The 23968-nt window shown below is 45.1% G+C and overlaps 1 protein-coding gene across 4 annotated transcripts in view; it reads left to right on the top strand.

The window, feature by feature from the left end:
• LOC140725782 (fibroblast growth factor 12) overlaps positions 1–23968 on the top strand; it is a 386213-nt gene that overhangs the window by 251873 nt on the left and 110372 nt on the right. For 2 of the 4 annotated variants that reach the window (XM_073041684.1, XM_073041683.1), the window contains exon 2: positions 2621–2731. The exons of 1 other annotated variant lie outside the window; for it this stretch is intronic. In XM_073041684.1, coding sequence (XP_072897785.1) covers positions 2621–2731 — 111 coding nt within the window. Of the gene's footprint in view, positions 1–489; positions 523–2620; positions 2732–23968 lie in introns of those variants that run through there. One more of the 4 variants, XM_073041685.1, reaches the window with a different exon arrangement.

The following is a 23968-nucleotide window of genomic DNA, read 5'->3' as shown; positions in this document are numbered from 1 at the left end:
TACAGAGCGTATGTGCTTGTGCATCTGGGACTGACTTTTATCAGAACCCGGCTGTGCAGCCACGAATGCTGTCATCAACCTGATTCTTCCCCCTCCCAATTAACCCTTCCCCCTTGCTCCAGGTTATGCGACTCAAAGGCAGTAGGGAGGAATCTCACTTTTGCATGATTGCTGTCTACTCCTGGCCCCACACACACACAGCTCTGTTTCCATACAATAAAAACAGGAAAAGCAGGGAATTCTCAGTTGGTCATGATTGATCAGAACTGGGAAGGAGAAGAATCAGAATCTGAGAGGAAACAATTTAAATTAAAATAAATTTGTTCTTGCACCCTCCCAGTTCTTTGATCTGAAACATTAGCTCTGTTTCATCTTCCGCAGAGGCTGCCCAACCCCCCGGTTGTTTCCTGCATTTTCAGGGTTTTTTTGTTTCAGGTTTTCAGCGTCCATATCGTACTAATTCAGTGTTTCTCTTCTCTCTATTCCAAAACGATGGGCTGTCACGATAAGCAGTTTGTGCAGGTGAGTGAACTTTCCTTCTCTCGCATGTTTTTTTCTCTCTGGGGGAGAGTGGTTGTGAGGTTGGATGCAGTATATTGGCAGAGGTAGGGGCAAGGAGGACATGTTACATGGAATTTAACAAGCTAGGTTTGAACCTATGCAAGCTGATGAGGTTTCATTTAAGCTTTGGACTTATCACTAGTGTTCCACCTGCACAGAGGAGGGAGGGGTATGGAACTGCTCTCCTCTAAGAAATCTCATTTAACTTGCTGGTCCGTGTCACTATGCCACAGAGAGTGCAAAAAAAGTTCAGAAAGGGTGTTACTGGGGCTGGACATGTACATAGAAAAGAAAGGTTTCCAGCAGGGGTTCTCAACCTCTTTCATATCATGGACCTCTACCGTTAATCAAGGGGTCCGTGGGCCCCAGGTTGGCTGTGAGGGATATAGGGCAAAGGCAACTAGCTCAAGCAGGCATGGACTAAATGGGCTGAAAGATCTGATTCCATGCTGTATTGCCCCAGGAGTCCATGAGGATCCCATCATTATGGGAAGAACGTAGAAGCTTTAGAGAGGGTGCAGATGATGCTGACAGGATTAGAAGCGTTTGTTATGAGGATCAGTTAAGCGAGTCAGGGCTTTTCTCTTTGCAGTGAAGGAGGATGAGAGGTGACTTGATGGAGGTGTTCAAGATGACCGAAGGCAGAGTTCCAGTGGACAGTCAGAGATGCTGCCCCCAGGGTCACGATGGACAACACGAGGGGCATGATTTAAGTGTAGGAAGGTTTTTGCCGGGTGTGTTGGTAGATGCAGATAAATGACAGACATTTAAGAGACCCTTAGATAGACACATGGATGAAAGGAAAGTGGGAGGGAAGGGTTAGATTGCTGTTGGAGTGGGTTCAATGGTAGGCACAACATATGGGCCAAAGGGCTTGTACTGTGCGTTCTAAGGAGTGGCTGGATAGTCTCAGATACTCTACGCTTCCCTTCAGCATAGGAGGCTGAGAGATTACATTGTACAGGGTTATACAGACATGAAGGACATAGATAAGGTGAAGGGTTACAGTCTTTTCTCCAGAGTAGGGGAGTCCAAAAGTAGAAGCCATAGACTTAAGATTAGAGGGAAATGAATGAAAAGGAACCTGAGAAGCAGCTTCCTCACACAGGGAGTAGTGGGTTTCTGGCAAAGGTGGGTACGATGATGACATTTAAGAAGTATTTATACATGCACGTGAATAAAAAAGGCTTCAAGGGATATGGGCCAAGCACAGATAAAGGGGACTAGCTCAATTATCAACATGGTTAGCATGGATGAGTTGGGCTGCAGCGCCTGTTGCCGTGCCGATAGGGTGATTAAGATGGCCTACGGTGTTCTGGCCTTCGTTAGTCGGGGATTGATTCCAAGAACCGCAAGGTAATGCTGCAGCTCCATAAAACTCTGATTAGACCGGACTTGGAATACTGCGCTCAGTTCTGGCCACCTCATTATCAGAAGGATGTGGAAGCTTTAGAGAGGGTGCAGAGGAGATTTACCAGGATGCTGCCAGGATTAGAGAGGGTGTGTTGTGAGGACAGTTTGAGTGAGGAAGAGAGGCAACTTGATAGAAGTGTACCAGATGATAAGACAGATTGGAGTTTGGACAACCAGCATGTTTTACCCATGGTGGCAATGGTCAATACCAGGGGTAAGGGTTCAAGTGATTGGAAGAAGGTATGGGGGAGGTGTCAGAGCTAAGTTATTTACACAGAGAACAGGTGGTGGAAGCAGATACATTAGGGATATTTAAGAGACTCTTAGATAGAGTCATGAATGAAAGATAGCCTGATAGATTAATCCTAGGCTAGTTATAATATTTCAAATATTTTATCAACTTTATTGAGGTTGCATGTAATTTTTGAGGGAAAAAAACATTGCTTTATAAGTCTGAGGGCCTGGTATAAATGGATTGAGAGCAAGTTTTCCAAAGGAAGTGCTTGAAGAAGAAAACAAAAGAGGTCTTGGAGCTAATTGGGAAGTACTTTTGAAGAGCTAGTAAGAGCATGAGGGGCTGAATTCCCTTCTGATTGGTGTGATTCTCCATTGGTCATTCCTCTCCTTGTTTTTCCTTTCCCTGCAGACCCCCAGCTGAAAGGTATAGTGACGAGGTTGTTCAGTCAACAGGGCTTCTACCTACAGATGCAGCCAGATGGCACCATCAATGGGACAAAGGACGAGAACAGTAACTACAGTAAGTTGCCACAACGTGCTCCTGTCCAGACAAAGGCTTTCATGACCATTCTCACCAAACCGTGCTCCCATCCAGGCAGCAGGGCCTCTGACACGGGTGGTAGCATTTTAGTCTCTGAGGTCCTGGGCGTGCATTGAACTCTGTCACTGAAGGCTCCGGTTTCTGTGCTTCCCTAAAGTGTGAGGAGCTGGTGAAGTTGGAACTGGGTAGGAAGGGGTCTTGGGTTAGTGGGAAGAGGGATCGGCTGGTGGGACAGAAGGAGTCTTTGCTAGTGGGACAGAAAAGGACCCCAGTAGGAAGGGAGAGTGGTTGATGAGCAGAAGCAGTCTTGGATGTGGGAAGTGCAAGGAACTTGTGGCCGAAAGGAGTCTTGGGTTAATGGGAAGAGGGACAGGCTGGTGGGATGGAAATAAATCAGCCATGATAGAACAGCGGAGTAACCTTGATGGGCCAAGTGGCCTAATTCTGCTCCTATGTCTTGTGCTGTTACGGGTTGGGTGGATCAGAGAAACCTATAAACTGGTCAGCAAACTGAACACTCTTGGCCTTGGTTCCTCCCTGTGTTCATGGGTCATGGACTTTCTCACAGACCGACCACAGCAAGTCAGAGTTGGTAAGCACACCTCCACCACCCTCATCTTAAAAAGCAGGGCTATGTGCTGAGCCCTATGCTCTACACACTCTTCACACATGACTGCACCCCCATCTACACCTCCAACTCCATAATTAAATTTGCCGACGATACCACAGTGGTTGGCCTGATCTTGGACGAGGATGAAACAGCCTACAGGCTCGAGGTGGATCATCTGATGGAGTGGTGTAAGGACAACAATCTGAGCCTTAACACTTCTAAAACAAAAGAGATGATCATTGAATTCAGGAGATCAAAAGGACAGAGTACACACCCCCTCCATATACATGGAGAGGTAGTGGAAAGTGTGGAACACCTAAAGTTCCTTGGAGTTATGTTGTCAAAACAGCTGACATGGACCACCAACACCTCGCTGCATGTTAAAAAGGCACAACAAAGACTCTTCTTCCTCAGAAAGCCGAAACAGGCCAAACTCCCACAAAAGCTGTTGCTTAGCTTCTACAGAAGCACAATTGAAACCATCCTGACCAACAGCGCCACAGTGTGGTATGCCAGCTGCACAGCCGCTGAGCGACAAGACCTGCATCGCGTGGTGAAGGCGGCCCAGCGAATTGTCAGGATGGAGCTCCCAAGACTGGACACCATCTATTCCAGCAGACTCAGGAGGAAAGCAATCAGCATAACCAGAGACACCACACACCCCGGCCACTCCCTGTCTGACCCGCTGCCGTCCAGCAAAAGGTTCAAGACACTAAAAGCCAGAACAAATAGACTGAGGGATAGCTTCCACCCCAGAGCTGTGGCCTCCATCACACCACTCCCACAGAACAATGACTGAAACTGTGAGCACACACAAGGACACAAACACTTGCACTAACGGCACTTTGTGCATTACTGTGACATTCTGGTGCTGCTGTAACTTATTTTCTGCTACTTATCTATTTAATACCGCTTTTCTATTACTGTCTTGTTTTTATCTACCGCTTTGTTTAATCGCCTGAGAGGAAGCCAAATAGAGTTTCATTGTATCTACGTGTAATGACAATAAAGATCTTTTATTGAGAAGGTCTAGGATGAAGCTTGTAGAAGAGTTTTTGGTGGAGAGGGCACCCTGTTTGGGATAAAGCTATGCTGGACGTACAGAGGGGTTGTGTTTCAGACTAGTGACAGACCGTAACGTTGGCAGTTGAGCAAGGACAGCATTCTTTGATCGTGTTAAAGTAGTGGCCTCGTTGCTTACCTCTCAGCGTGCCTCTGCTTCAGGAGTTTAGTTTGGCCATACAGCATTTGGGCAGTGATAGACACAGTGAATCAGCTTGTAAGAGCGCGTTCTTCCCCCCTCTCTCTGCTGTGACTCATTAATCACACCCAGTGCTTGGATTCCTTTCATTGACCTGACACTTCTCCACTCTGCTTCACGTAGGAGTGGGGAAAGCTTTTCACAACTTTTTAAAAATTTAAACACTTTTGCTGTCAGTGAGAATTAATGTGTGCAGAGTCAGAATTAAACTTTGATGGGCAGAATCAGAGTCAGGTTTAATATCACTGGCTATGTAATGAAATTTAGTGTAATACCACAGCAGTACTTTGTAACACATAATAATAAAACTAAATCAAATTACAATGAGAAATATATATAAAAAATTAAATAAGCTGTGCAAAAAGAGAGCAAATATAATCGGTAGTGTTCATGGGTTCATTGTCCATTCAGGAGTCTGATGGTGAGGGGAGAGGGGTAAGAACCTTTCCTGAAACACTGAGTGTGTGTATTCAGACTCCTCTACCTCTCACTTGATGGTGGCAATGAGAAGAGGGCATGTCTTGGGTGATGGGGGTCCTTAATGATGGATGCCACCTTTTAGAAGCATCACTTTTTGAAGATGTGCTCAATGCTATGGACAAGGGAAAATCTGCAGATGCTGGAAATCACAGTGGGACCTGCTACTACAGCCATGTATCTTTTCTGGGAACATGTCTTCACTGCCAACTTATACCACATGGTTTCCAGATTCGTTTTAATGCCTCTACACCCGACTTTACCATTTCCTATCCCGTTTCCCTCTCTCCTTGTCCGCCCATCACCTCCCTCTGGTACTTCTACCCCCCCCCCCCCATCTTCTTTCTTCCATGGTCTCTTTCGCCAATCAACTTCACAGTTCTTTACTTCTTCCCTCCCCCTCCACGTTTCACCTATCGCCTGGCGTTTCTCTCTCCCCTCCCCACCTTTCAAATCTACTCCTCAGCTTTTTATCTCCAGTCCTGCCGAAGGGTCTCGGGCCGAAATGTTGATTGTACGTTTTTCCATAGATGCAGCCTGGCCTGTTGAGTTCCTCCAGCATTTTGTGTGTGATGCTCGATGCTACGGACCTTAGTGCCAATAATAAAACTGGCTGAGTTTATAACTTTCTGCAGCTTTTTCCGATCCTGTACAGTGGGTGCTCTATAGCAGACAGTGATGCAACCAGTTAGATTGCTTTCTGTGCTACATCTGTAGAAATATGCGAGAGTATTTGGTGACGGACCAAGTAATGAATCATTTTTACCATTTTGCGGTTTTTACTTCCACTCTATCATGTTAAAGGATTGAAGCAGATTTTTTAAGGAACCGTAAGTATCCAGCTCAGTGACCATCACTGCTGTGGGCAGTAGCAAGTGGAGGAACAGAGGGATCTCGGCCATACATCCCTCAGAATTATCACCTAAGTTGTTAAGAAGGTGTATGGTGTGTTGGCCTTCATTAGTCAGTGGATTAAGTTCACGAGCTGAAGGTAATGTCACAGCCCTGTAAAACCCTGGTTAGACCACACTTGGTGTTCAGTTCCAGTCACCCCATTATAGGAAGGATGTAGAAGTTTTAGAGAAGATGCAGAGGAGATTTGCCAGGATGCTGGTGGGATTAGAGAGCATGTTGTATGAGGACAGGTTGAGCGAGCTTGTGTTTTTCCCTCTTCGAAGCAAAGAAGAATGAGAGGAGACTTGACAGAGGTGTACAAGATGATAAGAGGCATAGATAGAGTCGACAGCTGGAGGTCGGAAATGGCTAATACGATCGGGCATCATTTTAAGGTGATTGATAGAAAATATGGGGTGAGGGGGGATGTCAGAGGTAGGTTTTTACACAGAGAGTGGTGGGTACCTGGAATGCACTGACATGGGTGATGAAGATTGGCCATGGAGTTGGGAAGGGTTAGAATGATCTCCATCATCATCGTTATTTGCCATGCCGTATGACATCATCATTATGTGCCGCATCATATGACGTAGTGATCGTGGTCTTTGACTGCAATTGTTCTTGGCACATTTTCTGCAGAAGTGCTTTGCCATTGCCTTCTTCGGGGCAGAGTCGTTATAAGACAAGTGAGAGCAGCCATTATCAATACTCCTCAGAGATGCTCTTCAGCTGCTGATACAGCCACTATTGCACATCGGTAAACCATTATTGTGTACATTATTATTCTGTACCTCATTATTAGTTAAGTCTGCTCAGTGCTAAGTGTGGTTTTAAATGTTGCTGCTGTAACAAAAGAATTTCCCACTCGGGATCAATAAATTACTTATTAATATAAGTTCAGCTGCTGTTCCCATCGTTTCATGTGACCCTGACCCGCAGGGGTGGGTGGGGAGGGGCAGCTAGGCAGGTGCTACACCTTGCCAAATGGTGTCCTGCTGGCCGGTGGAGGGAAGGAACACCTTACATCTCCTTTTGTAGAGACATATGTCCACCTCTTAAGATTGATCTTAGAATAGGTTAAAAGGTCAGCAGAATATTGTGGGCTGAAGGCCTTGCGCTGTGCCATAATGTTGTAAATTCTATGTTTGGTGATTTGCTTATCCCCACCACTCTCTCTGATCTGTCATGTTGTCCATCATGGGTGGAAATTTACACCAACTAAGTATTAGTTCTGCTGAACCTTTTGTCTTGGTTCTCATTAAATCAAAACTCAATTCCCACACTCCATCTCTCTATGTGTTTACCATCATTAAACGTGGCACCCTTTTTGACCTGGAACACAGCACAGGAACTAGTAATTAAATGCATGACTAAGCTAATCCCGTCTGCCAACACAACGTACAGGAACTTGTCCGCCTGTTCTCTGCACGTTCGCGTGCCTTTCTAAGAGCTCTGGAACACCTCTGTCATATACGCCTCCACCACCAACCCAGGCAGTGCGTTCCAGGCACCACCCACTCTCTCAGTTTAAAAAAAACCTTGCCCCACACATCTCCTTTGAACTTTCCCCCCTCACCTAAAATGCATGCCCACTGGTATTGTATATTTCAATCCTGGGAAAAAGATAGTGTCCGGTTACTCTGTGCCTCTTATAATCTTTTAAAACTCTGTCAAGTCTCTGCTCCTCCAGTTAAAAAAAAATCTTAAGTCTGTCCAAACTTTCCTTGTAACTCAAGCCCAGGCAATGTCTTGTTAAACTTCTTCTTCCCTTCTCTAACACACCTGCATCCTTGCTATAGACGACCAGAAATAAATGAATTACTCCAGATATGCCTAACTCTAGATCAGGAGTTCCCAACCTGGGTTCCATGGACTTCTTGCCTGTGACGGTATTGGTCCATAGCATAAAAAAAGTCTGGGATCCCCTGCTTTAGATGTATGTTTAACCACTGACCATGCCATCAGTATGACCCCCAAGATGCATCCTGCCTCTTGCTGAAACCCTTACCAACGTTGATCTTACTTCTTATATTTGTCACACCAACACTGTCTAGCCCAGTCCACAGCCCTCCAAAAGCTGAAGTTCAGTTTCAGGGATTATTATCACTGACAATACGTTGTGAAAGTTGGCACATCCTGCGGCAACAATACAGTGCAATCCTTAAGAAAAAACACAAGTTACAATACGAATATTTTAAAACACTAAACTAGTGCAAAAAGTGAGCAAAATAGTGAGGTAGAGTTCTTGTGTTTATTGTCCATTCAGAACTCTGATGGCAGAAGAGAAAATGCTGTTCCTGAAACACTGAATGTGTGTCTTCGGGCTCCTGTACCTCCTCCCTGATGTTAGTAGTAAGAAAAAGCATGGCCTGTGTGATGGGGATCCTTAATGTTGGATGCCACCTTCTTGAGGCAATGCCTTTTGAAGATGTCCTTTATGCTGGAGAGGCAGGGGTCCATGATGGAATTGGCCTTGTGCCTCTTCATCTGTTCCTGTGCGGTGGTGACTCCATTATCAGGTGGAGATGCAACCAGTTGGAATGTTTTCCAGGGTTTATCTGTAGAAATTTTCTAGTCTTTAGTGACATAACAAATCTCCTCAAATGCCTAATGAAATATAGGCCTGAAATATAACAAACAAACAAACCCTTCAATAGTGTAAAATTTGACAGGTTTGTGTGAACACTCTGTTGAAATTGCAGCTCATGTTGTATCTGCTCCATACTGACAAATCCCTAGTCATCCCTGTCAGCAGGGGATGTCAGAATGCACGTGAAGAGTTTGGCAGAGTGACGTCTCTGGAAACAGCAGAACTCACCGGTAGACATGGATCATTGCAATTGGCCTTTAGTTTCATATTGGGAGAGGAAATGTTGAAATAAAAATTGCAATTGCTCAGAATTTGTAGGAAGCAATCGAGGATAGAGAGGACAGAACAATTTACTCTTTCATGTCAGATTGATAAATGTGTTTATTTCCGTGACATGTACCAGGAACAGTGAAAAGACTTCCTTTTGCATACTGTCCATACAGATTATTTCATCGTGATGGTAATTAAGGTAAAAACTACAGGATAAAAACAAAATAACAGATTAAAGCGTAACAGCTAAGAGAAATGTGCAGTGCAGGCAGCAATGAGGTTGTAATGAGGTACATTTTGAGGTCAGGAGTCCACCTTCTCATACTAGGAGTCATTCAGTGGTCATATGAAACCGGGTGATAATCTGTCCCAGGCATCCACCACTCTGTGTAAATCAACTTGCCTTGTAAATCTCCAATGAACTATCCCCCTCTGACCTTAAAATGATTCCATCATGTTTTATCAAGGACCCCGACCATCCAGGCCATGCTCTCTTCTCACTACTACCATCAGGGGGCAGGTACAGGAGCCTGGGGAACAGTTATTGCCCCTCAACCATCAGGTCCCTGAACCAGAGGGTTCACTCAGCACAACACTGCAATGTTCTCACAACCTATGGACTCACTTACAAGGACTCATCATCTGATGTTCTTGATGTTTATTGCTGATTTGTTTATTATTATTTAGTTTTTTTTTCTTTTGGTATTTGCACAGTTTGCTGTCTTTTACACGTTGTTTGTCTTGTTTACAGTTTTTCATCGATTCTATTTTGGTTTTCTGTATTTACTGTGAATGCCTGCAAGGAAAATGAATCTTGATATAGTAGGTAGTGACATGTATGTATTTTGATAATAAATTTACTTTTATTTTTGAACTCTAATATTTGCACTCTGGGGGAAATTGTATTGTTGTGTTGAGCAGGATAATAAGAAAGCTTGTGTGCTGATCCACTCTGATCAGTGTCAGAATCAGAACTGGGTTAACAAAACCAAAGTTCAAAGCAAGTACATCAAGTGGCTCTGTGAGCTGCCTGGCCAACAACGTCGCATATTACCAGCGCCACCTTGAAGACCCAGAATCAGGTTTATTATCATTGACGTATCTTGTGAAGTTTATGTTTTTTAACAGAACAGAGCAGTATATTAAAATATTAGTTTCAATAAGCATTATAAAACATAAAAAGCAGTGCAAAAAAGAGAACAAAGTCAGTGATGTAGTGTTCATGGGTTCATGGTCTGTTCAGAAATCTGATGGCGAAGTGGAAGAAGCTGTTCCTGAAACACTGAGTTTGTGACTTCAGGCTCCTGTATCTGGTGGTCTTGGTAGCAATGAGAAGAGAGCATGTCCTGGGTGCTGAGGGTCCTCAGAGAAGATTATGCCACCTTTGTGAGGCATTTCATCTTCAGAGATATGCTTGCTGCTGGGGATGGTTGTTCTCATGGTGGATCTGGCTGAGTTTACAATTTTCTGCAGCTCTTTCCGATTGTGTGCAGTTGCCCCTCCACAACAGACATGATGCAACCAGTTAGAATTTCTATACCTATCAGAAGCTCTGCTCTGTCTCTCCTGATGCTGCCTGACATGCTGAATATTTCCAATAATTTTCCTTTCAGATTTTCTGTCTCTGTGGTATTTTGCTAATGAACTTTCTCTTTAGAATCTGAATCAGGTTTAATATCTCTAGCAGTATATAATATGTGAGTACTCTATAAATTTCAAGAAGAAATATATATATAAAATTAAATTAAATCAATAGTGCAAAAAGAGAGGGGGAAATCTTTTAAATCTTTCGACTGCCTTTTATACCCTAAGACATAGGAGCAAAATTAGGTCATTTAGCCCATCAAATCAGCTCCACCATTTGATTGTGCCTGATCTATTATCCCTTTCAAACCCATTCCCCTGCCTTCTCCCTGTAACCTTTGACGCTCTTATTGATCAAAAACCTAACAGCCTCCATTTTAAATACACCCAATGACTTGGCCTCCACAGCCGTCAGTGGCAATTAATTCCACAGATTCACCACCCTCTGGCTAAAGGTAAATTTTGAAGATGGGCTTTATATGTCACATGTACTGTACATCGAAACATACAGTGAAATGCATTGTGTCAACGACCAACACAGTCGGAGGGTAGCCTGCAAGTGTCACCACTCTCCTCCAGTGCCAACAAAGCATGTCCCAACTTACTAACCCTGACCCATACATCCTTTGCGATGTGGGAGGACAATGGAGCACCTGGAAGAAACTCACATGGTCGTGGGGAGACAGCAGCGGGAATTGATTCTGGGTTGCTGGTCGCTGGTGCTACCCTGCAGCTCCTTTCCTTCAGAGAATTTTTAGAAACATAGAAAACCTACAGCACAACACAGGCCCTTCGGCCCACAAAGCTGTGCCAAACATGTCCTTACTGTAGAAATTACCCAGGGTTACACATAGCCCTCTGTTTTTCTGAGCTCCATGTACCTATCCAGGAGTCTCTTAAAAGACCCTATCGTATCCACCTCCACCAACGTCGCCGGCAGCCCATTCCACGCACTCACTACTCTGCGTATAAAAAAAAATAATAATTACCCCTGATATCTCCTCTGTACATGCTTCCAAAGTATAGAAATCATTCATGTAATTCCTTTCTGTATCCTCTTAGGACCATAAAATCCTTCCCAAAGTATGGGGACCACCTTGACGCACTGCTACAGTGGTGACCCGTTTGCTGTTTCAGAAGGTGAAGGGATTTGATTAGAATGAATTCAATGTCTCCTCTGTATAGGACAAGAAGATGAGTCGGTGGTGAGGAAGGGAAATGCAATGCTCTCATTCATTTTGAGTGGACTAGAATCTAAAAGTAAGGATGTAACGCTGAGGCTTTATAAGGCATTGGCCAGACCTCACTTGGAGGATTGTGAGCAGTTTTGGGCTCCTTGTCTAAGAAAAGATGTGCTGGCATTGGAAGGGATCCAGAGGAGGTTCATGAGAATGATCCCAGAGATGAAAGGGTTAACATATGAGGACCATTTCATGGCTCTGGGCCTGCACTTGCTGGAGTTGAGAAGAATGGGGAGCTTTTCGTTGAAACCTATCAGATATTGAAAGGCCAAGATATAGTGGATGTGGAGAGGATGTTTCCCATGGTGGGAGTGTCCAGAACCAGAGGGCACAGCCTCGGAATAGAGGGATGTCTCTTTAGAACAGAGATGAGCAGGAATTTGTTTAGCCAGAGGGTGGTGATTCTGATTAGTTACAGGGAGAAGACAGCAGAATGTGGTTGAGAGAGATAATAAAGCTGGAGGAGACTTGATGGACTGAATGGCCTAATTCTGTCCTATCTTATGGTCTAGCAATGATGTAAGAGGTGAAGTGAGGTATTTAATGGCCTTTATCAGGGTGGTATAGAGTAATAGAGCACGGATACAGCCCGGTCCGTGCCGACTAATATTCCAATATAACCTGGTCCCATTTTCCCGTATTTGACATGCGTTCCTCCAAACCTTTTCTGTCTATGTCGTCGTTAGGTCGCATCTGGAATTTCCAGTTGGCGGATGATTTCCCTCCACGCCGCTCTGACATACTGGGAAATCATGCAGTGGCAGGTTACAGCAGTGGTTTGCTTTGCCTTCTGCCGGGTGGGTTTAAAGGGATCACCACCAGGATGACTAGGTGTTTTGTCGTGCTCTTAGCGCTTCACAAATACCTGCTGGTCTGCCTTCTTGACCGTTGGAGCATTAATCAGTCTCGTCTGCTCGATCTGCCGGGGCCAGTCTTCACACGCTGGGATAGGCAGATCCCCTACCTCACCGAGGGTCGAAGACCCGTCGGCTACCCTCACCTGGTTTGGCCCGTCTGCCGTGACGGTTTACCGGGGTGTGGCTGCTGCACATGCTACAGCTACATAGAGCCACAGGTGAGAGCTGTGCGCCCAGTGGGGACCGAAGGTGGACGAGCTGCCCTTAGAAAGGGCATGGCAGGCCCCCCCACCAGAGGTGCTACCCCTCCCTAGACACCCCGCCTATCCATGTACCAGCTGAATTCTCTTTTAAATGTTGTTAATGTATCTGCCTCAGCCACTTCTTTTGACACCTCGTTCCAGAAAACAATCCCTCGCTCAGTGAAAAAGTTGCCCATCAGGTTCCTATTGAACCTGTCCCCTCTCATCTTAAACCTGTGCCTCTCGTTCTTGATTCTTCAGCCCTGGGGGAAAAGATTGTGTGAATTCACCCAACCTGTGGCCCACTGTCAGAACGTTTGGATATGGCTTGGGTGTAGAGACACAGGAGTGGACTGACAGTTCACAGACTTTAATGCAAACTTTGCGAGATTTTAAATGAATGGGAAAAAAATAAACGCTAGGTCAACAGGGCTTTTACTAAAGCTCTCAAACCGAAAGGTAAATGCCAACACCGTGGCTGAAAGCAATATCTAATACTAAATGAAAGGCACTCCTTTCCAGCATCAGACAAAATGGTTGTCCTCTTTCTCAGAGAAGGACGAAGGTAAGCAGGGAGCGTACAGCTGCTGTAATGAGCCTAACAAATAGAAGGAAGTTAAATACCACCATAATCAAACAGTAATTGACCGGAGCGTGCATATTCACAAGCGCAATTGCCGAACCTGTCGTGCAACAGACTGTGTGGGCAGCGTAGACCCCACAGCAGAGTCCATGGTTGTGACACCCTCGTGATTTAATACACCTGTGCAGGGTCACTCCTTATTCTCCTTTAACCGGCACGGCCTCTCTATACAATGATGGTCAATGCAAGGTCATCCACTTTGGAAGGAAAAATGGAAGAGCAGATTATTATTTAAATGGCATAATTTACAGCATGCTGCTGTGCAGAGGGACTTGGGAGTGCTTGTGCATGAATCACAGAAGGTTGGTTTGCAGGTGCAGCAGGCTATCAAGAAGGTAAATGGAATGTTGGCCTTCATTGCTACAGGGATTGAGTTTAAAAGCAGGGAGGTTGTGCTGAAACTGTACAGGGTACAGGTGAAGCCACAACTGGAGTACTGCGTGGAGTCCTGGTCTCCGTACTTGAGGAAGGATATACTGGCTTTGGAGGTGATGCAGAGGAAGTTCACCAGGTTGATTCCAGAGATGAGGGGGTTAGACTGTGAGGAGAGATTGAGTCGCCTGGGACTGTACTCACTGGAATTCAGAAGAATGAGAGGAGATCTTATAGAAACATATAAAATAATGAAAGGGATAGATAAGATAGAGGCAGAAAAGTTGTTTCCACTGGTAGGTGAGACTAGAACAAGGGGACATAGCCTCAAGGTTCAGGTGAGTAGATTAGGGATGGAGATGAGGAGGAACTGCTTTTCCCAGGGAGTGGTGAATCTGTGGAATTCTCTGCCCAATGAAGCAGTGGAGGCTACCTCAGTAAATATATTTAAGACAAGGTTGGATAGATTTTTGTGTAGTAGGGGAATTAATTGTTATGGGGAAAAGGCAGATAAGTGGAGATGAGTCCATGGCCAGATCAGTCATGATCTTATTGAATGATGGAGCAGGTTTGACAGACCAGATGGCTGACTGCTGCTCCTATTTCTTATGTCTTTATAACTCAGTCCCTCAAGAGCCAGTAACATCCCCGTAAATCAACTTCCAGCTCAATGGGATCTTTCCTACAGCAGGGGGACCAAAGCTGAATGCTATGTTCCAAACATGTCTTCACTGCCATCTTGTACAACTGCAGAATAACATTCCAACTTGTATACTGTATTCTTACCCTCGTATATTGTATATTGATAATAATTGACCTATTTACCAGTCAGTTCAAAGCTAATCCCACTCAGACTCATTTATTTATCACATCTACATTGAACATGCAGTGAATGAGTCACTAAATGCATTTACAATTGTTGCAGCCCATAATTGTCGTTATGCTTCTGCCACCAACACAGCACGACAAGCTTAAAAAAAGCCTGCAGGTGTCAGCACACACTTGGGCGCCAACATAAAATGCCCACTGTGTCCGGGTAGAATATCACAACAACAGCAAAGCAACACACACACAATACTGGACAGCATCTATGAAAATGAATAGATCGTCAATGTCTCGGGCTGAAATGTCAACCTATCTATTTATTTCCATAGATGCTGCCTGACCTGCTGAGCTGTGTGTTGCTTTCCAGTTCCAGCATGTGCACACTTTCTCATGTTTATAAACAGCAGGTGAAGCCCTTTTCCCACCAGCCCACTCAGCCGCTCACACAGACAGGCCTTGCCTCCAATCACCTCTGGACCTCCAACCACCCGCTCTTGGCCTGGACTCTCAGACGTGCAGAGTTCTGGCCTCCAGACACACCAACCACGGGGCTTCAACCTTCAACCCACAATTATAAAACGCTATAGACTATTGGTGAGTGTGTGACGGTGGGATTTGATTTGTACACTACAGCTGTGGGTTTTGATTGAAATTGGTATGGAGGGGCCACTGCACAGGATTGGAAAAAGCTGCAGAATTTTGTAAACTCAGCCACCTCCATCACAGGTCCCATCGAGGACACGTTCAAAAGGTGAAGCCTCTAAAAAGTGGCATCCATCATTCCTCATCCTGGGCATGGCCTCTTTTTATCAGGGAAGAGGTTCAGGAGCCTGAAGACCCACATTAGCTCCTTCCCCATTTCAGAACAGACAATGAACCCATGAACACCACCTCACTTTTTTTTCTCTCTTTTTGCATTAGTAATTTTGTTACATGTGTGTGTGCCTATATATATGTATATATTCTTGTTGACCTACCGGTCAACCTCGACGCTTTGCAATTCGTCTACAGGAGCAATAGGTCAATGGCAGATGCCATCTCTCTGACACTACATTCCTCCTTAGAACACCTGGAGAATAAAGAAGCATATGTAAGTCTCCTTTTCATCAACTACAGCTCTCCCTTTAATACCATCATTCCAAATAAACTGATTCCTAAGCTCCATGGAGAACCTGGGTCTTAGCACTCAGATCTGCAGCTGGATCTTCAACTTCCTCACAGACAGGACCCAGGCTGTAAAAATAGGGGACAAGCTCTCCTCTACAATCACTCTGAGCACCGGTGCCCCACAAGGCTGTGTACTCAGCCCCCTGCCGTACTCACTGTACCCCCATGATTGTGTAGCCAAGTTTCCATTGAACCCAATGTATAAGTTTGCTGATGACACCACAATTGTAGGCCGTATCTTGGGTAATAATGAGTCTGAGTACAGAGAGGAAATTAAGAACCCGGTGGCATGGTGCGAAGACAATCTAGTATCAATTGTTTGATGACAATAAAGTATTTGTAATTTTTAGTTTCTCTATGTATACTGCTACCGTAAAACAACAAATTTCACAACATGCTGTTCCAAATTAGATCATTCAGCCCATCAAACCTGCTTCTCCATTTGATACGTATTAAACCTGATTCTGATGATTGCTCAGGATCCCAGGAGTCAGTGGGCCGAATGGGGTTGAAGGTTCTTTCTGTGCTATGGTTCTGGTGTTCTGTGGACTGCCTCTTGCCCAGCAGCTTGTTTAAACGTAGGATCAGGGTGTTTGATGTTATTTTATTTCAGAATCTGAAGCACTGCCACTGTTTTAGGCGTGATTTGTTCCTGGTGATGACAAGCGGAAGAAGTCTGTCAGGGTGTGAATGACTGTTCACTGGAATCACAATCACAATCAGGTTTATTATCACCGGCTTATGCCACGAAATTTGTTAGATTTGTGGCAGCAGTACAATGCAATACATGATATAGAAGGGAGAAAAAAGTAAAAATAAATAAATAATAATTCAGTTACAGTCTATGTATATTGAATAGATTAAAAACATGCAAAAACAGAAATACTATATATTAAAGAAGTGAGGTAGTGTTCATGGGTTCAAGGTCCTTTTGGGAATCGTATGGCTGAGGGGAAGAAGCTGTTCCTGAATCGCTGGGTGTGTGCCTTCAGGCTTCTGTACCTCCTTCCTGACAGTAACAATGACTAGAGGACATGACCTGGGTGATGGGGAGTCCTTAATGTTGGACATCGCCTTTCCGTGGCATTGCTCCTTGAAGATGCCTTGGATACTATGGATGCTAGTACTCAAGATGGTGCTGACTACTTTTATAACTTTCTGTAGATTCTTTCGATCCTGTGCAGTAGCTCCCCCCACCCCCCCCCACCCCCCCAGCCCCATACCAGACAGTGATACAGCTGGTCAGAATGCTCTCCACGGTACATCTGTAGAAGTTTTCAAGTGTTTTAGGTGACAAACCAAATCTCCTCAAACCCCTAATGAAATATAGCCACTGTTTTACCTTCTTTATAGCTGCATCGATATGTTAGAACTAGATTAGATCATCAAAGATCTTAACACCCAGGAACTTGAAGCTGCTCACTCTCTCCGCTTCTGATCCCTCTATGAGGATTGGTTCGTGTTCCCTCATCTTACCCTTCCTGAAGTCCACAATCACTCTAACGTCTTATGTTGAGTGCAAGGTTGTTTCTCCGACACCTCTCATCTAGCTGGTATATCACACACCTGTACGCCCTCTCGTCTCCATCTGAGATCCTACCAACAATGGTTGTATCATCAGCAAATTTATAGATGGTATTTGAGTCTCACAGTCACGTGTATATAGAGAGTAGAGCAGTGGACTAAGCACACAGCCCTGAGGTGCGTCAGCGAATAGGAGCTATTATCACCAATCCACACAGATTGTGGTCTTCTGGTTAGGAAGTCGAAGATACAATTGCAGAGGGAGGTACAGAGGCTCAGGTTCTGTAGCTTAATGATCAGGGCTGTGGGAATGATGATGTTAAACACTGAGCTATAGTTGACGAACAGCATCCCGACACAGATGTTTGTATTGTCCAGGTGTTCTAAGACCATGTGAAGAGCCATTGAGATTGCATCTGCCATAGACCTATTGTGGCAATGGGCAAACTTCAGTGGGTCCAGGTTCTCGATGAGGCAGGAGCTGTTTCTAGCCATGACCAACCTCTCAAAGCATTTCATCACAGTAGATGTGAGTGCTACTGGACGATAGTCATTAAGGCAGCTCACATTACACATCTGATACAATTGATGCCCTTTTAAAGCAAATGGAACTTCTGACCGTTGAAAATGTCCTTCAATACTCCCACCTCTTGGCTGGCACAATTTTTCAGAGCCTTACTAGGTTCTCCATCGGGGCCTTCCGCCTTGTGAGGGTTCACCCTCCTTAAAGACAACCCGATATCGGTGACCAAGACAGAGGTTACAGGGTCATTAGGTGAAGCAGGGATCTTCACAGCTGTAGTTATATTCTCCCTTTCAAAGCAGGCATAGAAGGCATTGAGCTCATCTGGTAGTGAAGCGTCGTTACCATTCATGCTATTGGGTTTCGCTTTGTAGGAAGTAACGTCCTGCAAACCCTGCCAGAGCTGACGTGCATCCAGTGTTGCCTCCAACTTCACTCAGAATTGGTGAGGCCTTACCTTGAGTATTGTGAATGGTTTAGGGCCCCTTGTCTAAGAAAAGATGTGCTGGAATTGGAGAGGGTCCAGAGGAGGTTCACAAGGATGATTCCTGGAATGAAAGGATTATCATACGAGGAACATTTGATGGCTCTGGGTCTGTACATGCTGGAATTCAGAAGGATGAGGGGGGATCTTGTTGAAACCTTTCAAAAGTTGAAAGGCCAAGACAGTAGATGTGGAAAGGATGTTTCCCAAGGTGAGAGAGTCTAGGACAAGAGGGCACAGCCTCAGGATAGAGGGGCGCCCTTTCAAAACAGAGATGTGGGGAAATTTCTTTAGCCAAAGGGTGGTGAATTTGTGGAATTTGTTGCCACATGCAGCTGTGGAGGCCAGGTTGTTGGGTGTATTTAAGACAGAGATTGATAGGTTCTTGATTGGACATGACATCAAAGGTTACAGGGAGATGGCTGGGAACTGGGGTCGAGGAAGAGAAAAAAAAGATCAGCCATGACTGAATGGCGAAGCAGACTCGATGGGTCAGGTGGCCTAATTCTGTTCCTATGTCTTATGGTCTCTTCATTTTTGAAATTGCCCCCTGCAAATCATACCTGGCTTTCCTGTACAGACCTGGGTCACCAGACTTAAATGCCACAGACCTAGCATTCTGCAGACGACGGACCTCCTGGTTTATCCATGGCTTTTGGTTTGGGAATGTACAGTAAGTTTTCGTAGGCGCACACTCATCCACACGGGTTTTAATGAAGTCGTTAACAGCTACAGTATACTCATCCAGATTCGAAGATGAATCCCTGAGTACAGTCCAGTCCACCGATTCAAAACAGTCCTGTAGGCGCTCCTGTGCTTCCCTTGTCCATAGCTTCTTGGTCCTCACTGCTGGTGCTGCAGTCTTCAGTCTCTGCCAATACAAAGCATTCTTTTCCCCATTGGCCGCTGTAAGATGTCCCTTTGGAGATGCACAGCTCCTCCACTTGGCCGACTGAGACTGCACTGACCCTTTACAACAGTCCTATATTAACCCTGTCGTTTTATGTTTTGAGAAAGGATGTGCTGGCATTGGAGAGGAATGGTTGAATATTGTAAGGGTTAGACAGAGTGGGCATGTTTCCTACACTGGGGGAGTCCAGGATCAGAGGGCACAGCCTCATAATAGAGGGACGTTCAGTTAGAACAGAGATGAGGAGGAATTTTTTTCAGCCAGAGGGGGTGATTCTTTGCCATAGACAGCTGTGGAGGCCAAGTCAGTGGGAATATTTAAAGCTGAGGTTGATAGGTTCTTGATTATTAAGGGCATCAAAGGACAGGGGAGACAGAACTGTTTGCCGCACTCCCATCAGGGGGGAGGCTATGTACCAGCCACGTCAGGACCACCAGACTCAAAAGCAGTTACTTTCCAAGCAGTGAGGCTGATCAACAACTCCACCCACGAACCCACCCCTCCACACCCCCAATCACCACTACTTTATCATCTCCTGTCAGTCACCTTATGTACAGACACTCCTGTGCCTGGTGTTACTTTATGCACATACAATCAATCTGTGTATATGAGCCTAATTCTGCTCCTATGTCTTGTAGTCTTATGGTCTTAACTACACCCCTCCCCAAATTCTGACCCTAATCTGCATTCAATCTTTAGTCATCATCATCATCATTATATGAAATGTCATATGATGTTGTTCATCATGGTCTTGTGACCATGGTTGTTCTTGGCAAATTGTTCTACAGAAGTGGTTTGCCATTGTCTTCTTCCGGGCAGTGTCTTTACAAGACGGGTGACCCAGCGGTTATCAATACTCTTCAGAGATTGTCTCCCTGGCGTCAGTGGTCACATAACCAGGACTTGTGATGTGCACCGGCTGTTCATACAACCACCCACCACCTGCTCCCATGGCTTCACATGGCCCTGATCAGGGGTGAAGCAGGTGCTACACCTTGCCCAAGGGTGACCTGCAGGTTAGTGGAGGGAAGGAGCACCTTACACCTCCTTTGGTAGAGACATATCTCCACCCCGACACCCCAAATCTATAATAGCCAATTAATTTACTGTACTGGATGGCTTTGAGATGCGAGAGCAAATCAGAGTGCACTGAAGTAACCCAGGCAGTCAGAGGGAGAATGTAGAAACTCCACCCAGGCAGAGCCCATGGTCAGAATCGAACCTGGGTTACTGGCTGTATCAACCACGATGCTGTCAATAGACAATAGGTGCAGAAGTAGACCATTCAACCCTTCGAGCCTGCATCGCCATTTTGAGATCATGGCTGATCATCTACTATCAATACCCGGTTCCTGCCTTGTCCCCATATCCCTTGATTCCCCTATCCATAAGATACCTATCTAGCTCCTTCTTGAAAGCATCCAGAGAATTGGCCTCCACTGCCTTCTGAGGCAGTGCATTCCAGACCCCCACAACTCTCTGGGAGAAGAAGTTTTTCCTTAACTCTGTCCTAAATGACCTACCCCTTATTCTCAAACCATGCCCTCTGGTACTGGACTCTCCCAGCATCTGGAACATATTTCCTGCCTCTATCTTGTCCAATCCCTTAATAATCTTTATTCTTAATAATCTTTATCAGGGCTGTCGCCCCGATGGCTGGTGGAATCTTTAGGGAATATGAGTTGAACAAAATATTGATTAGTGAGAGTTAGTGTAAAATCGAGACTCCAGCATTCGAGTAGGCCTGAATGATGAAAGGGCCTCTCAGAGACCCAAGAGATTCTGCAGATGATGAAAATCCAGAGCAACACGCACAAAAATCCTGGAGGACTCAGCAGGTCAGACAGCATCTGTCGAGGCGAAGGTGCAGTTGATGTTTTGCGTTGAGACCCTTCTTTGGGACCGAGAGGGGAAAGGGGAGATAGTTGTATAAAGAGGCGTGGAGAAGGGGTAAGCAGATGATAGGTGGATCCAGGTGATTGGCAGCCAGTCAGGTGGGGGAGGGAGGTGGTGTGGGGTAATTGGTAGAGACAAGCTAATTACATGTTTTTGTTGTTGCATTTACCATCGTCTACACTCCGTCTACATTTCCCACCGCCTCAGCAAAGCAGCCACCAGGCTCAAAGACAGCTTCTACCCACTATTGAACAGCTTCCTAGTAAAATAAGAATGGACTCTTAATATCACAATCTACCTCATTGGGATCATACATGTAAATGTCAGCCTGCACTGCACTTCCTCTATAGCTGTAACCCTTGATTCTGCATTCTGTTATTGGTTTCCCTCGTACTACACTGTTGCATTGATATGATTTGTGTGAATGGTTTGTCACTGGTCCTCAGTACACAGAACGTAGAGCAATACAGCACAGCCCATGATGTTGCTCCAAACTTGCAACCTACTTTAAGATCAGTCTAATCCTTCCCTTCTACATCGGAGGATGTTTCCTGTGGTGCGGGAGTCTAAAACTAGAGGACACAGCCTCAGAATAGAGGAGCGTCCTTTTGGACTGGAGATGAGAAGTGATGAATCTGTGGAATTCATTGCCACAGGCTGTGGAGGCCAAGTCTTTGGGTATATTTAAGACAGACGTTGATAGATTCTTGATTGGTCAGGGCTATGGGGATGAAGGGATATGGGGTAAAGGCAGGAAACTGGGGCTGAGAGGAAAAATGGATCAGTCATAATGAAATGCAGAGCAGACTCAATGGGCCTAATTCTACTTCCGTATCTTATAAGACCATAAGATATAGGAGTGGAAGTAGGCCATTTGGCCCATCAAGTCTGCTCCACCATTCAATCATGGGTTGATCCAATTCTTCCAGTCATCCCCCACTCCCCTGCCTTCTCCCCATACCCCATGATGTCCTGCCTAATCAAGGACCTATCTATCTCTGCCTTAAATGCACCCAATGACTTGGCCTCCACAGCCACTCATGGCAACAAATTCCACAGATTTACCACCCTCTGACTAAAGTAATTTCTCTGCATCTGTTCTAAATGGACGTCCTTCAATCCTGAAGTTATGCTCTCTTATCCGAGACTCCCCTACCATGGGAAATAACTTTACCATATCTAATCTGTTCAGGCCTTTTAACATTTGGAATGTTTCTATGAGATCATCCCTCATTTTCTTGAACTCCAGGGAATACAACCCAAGAGCTGCCAGATGTCCCTCATATGGTAATCCTTTCATTCTCGTGAATCTTCTCTGAACCCTCTCCAATGTCAGTATATCCTTTCCAAGGAGCCCAAAACTGCACACAGTACTCCAAGTGTGGTCTCACGAGTGCCTTATAGAGCCTCAACATCATGTCCCTGCTCTTATATTCTATACCCCTAGAATTGAATGCCAACATTGCATTCGCCTTCGTCACCACCGACTCAACCTGGAGGTTAACCTTTAGGGTATCCTGCACAAGGACTCCCAAGTCCCTTTGCATCTCTGCATTTTGAATTCTCTCCCCATCTAAATAATAGTCTGCCCATTTATTTCTTCCACCAAAGTGAATGACCATATACTTTACAACATTATAGTCTTATGGCCCTCCATTTTACTATCATACATGCTCCTATCTGAGACAGGTGACAATAATAAACTGGTATACCAAATTGCCCTGCTAGTGGCTTTGTTCACCTTACAGAGATGGACAACTCTGCCAGAACTAGTTCACCTTTATTGTCATTTAAAAGTACACATATATACCTCCAAATGAAACAACGTTTCTCTGGACCAAGGTGCACACCACCATAAATATAACTTACATACAACACATAAAGTAATATTGCCACAAATAAATTAATTGCATTTATGAGGCAAGTCCACAAGAAAACTAACACCGTGGGAGCTGGTATGAGATGTGACCTGGGTGGTGACAGGGAGTTCATGGACTGGGAACGAGGCTGTTTCAAGGGGCAGCAATTATTTCTCAGGCGAGGCACAACGCAGGGTGAAACTTTAGTTGCCAGCAGGTTTGCTGACTGTTTTTGTACTTGTAACGAGTACGGGGTTCCCCCCTCCCCCACCCCGCCGTGTTGCAGACAGCTTTAGCAGTTTTTCGGAATCCTTCTCCCAGGAGAGTGTGATTGCTTGCACTCCTCCGATCATGAAGACACGTCTGCGCTGGAGTTGAGACAGAAACGCCCACGCACCTTTCAACACAACAGCAGTGCTGCTGTCAGTGTACAGGGATACTGTGCTCTTCAAACTGCGACTGAACATTCTGGTGCCACAGCAATGTAAAAAGAAAAGTTTAAGGAAGGGACTAGTTTCATTTGCCACATGTATGGTACATGGAAACATCGAGTGAAATGGTGTTGTTCTTGTCAGTGACCAACACTGTCCAAGGATATGTTGGGGGCTAAATTCTGGCACCAATGTAGCGTGCCCAAAACTCAATCATCCGAATCCCTACATCTGGAATTTGGGAGGAAACTAGAGCAACTGGAGGAAGCACACACAGGCACAGTGTGGAATGTACAAAGACTTTACAGACAGCAGCGGAACGGAACTCAGCTCACTGGCGCTTTAATTAAGTAATGCCAACCACTACGATATCGTGCCATCCAAACGAATCTATGAGGGATACAGATAATTTAGGCTGGCAGGCAGATGATCTCTGAAGAGCATTGGTGATTTCTGGGGTCATCCATCTTATAAAAGACACTGCCCAGAAGCAGAAAATGGCAAACCACATCTGTAGAAGAATTTGCCAAGAACAATTCTGGTCATGGAAAGACCA

This window comes from Hemitrygon akajei, chromosome 3, assembly GCF_048418815.1.
Source record: "Hemitrygon akajei chromosome 3, sHemAka1.3, whole genome shotgun sequence".
Lineage (NCBI taxonomy): Eukaryota > Metazoa > Chordata > Chondrichthyes > Myliobatiformes > Dasyatidae > Hemitrygon > Hemitrygon akajei.
Note: the sequence above shows the minus strand (reverse complement) of the source record. Positions and strands in the feature narration are given on the sequence as shown.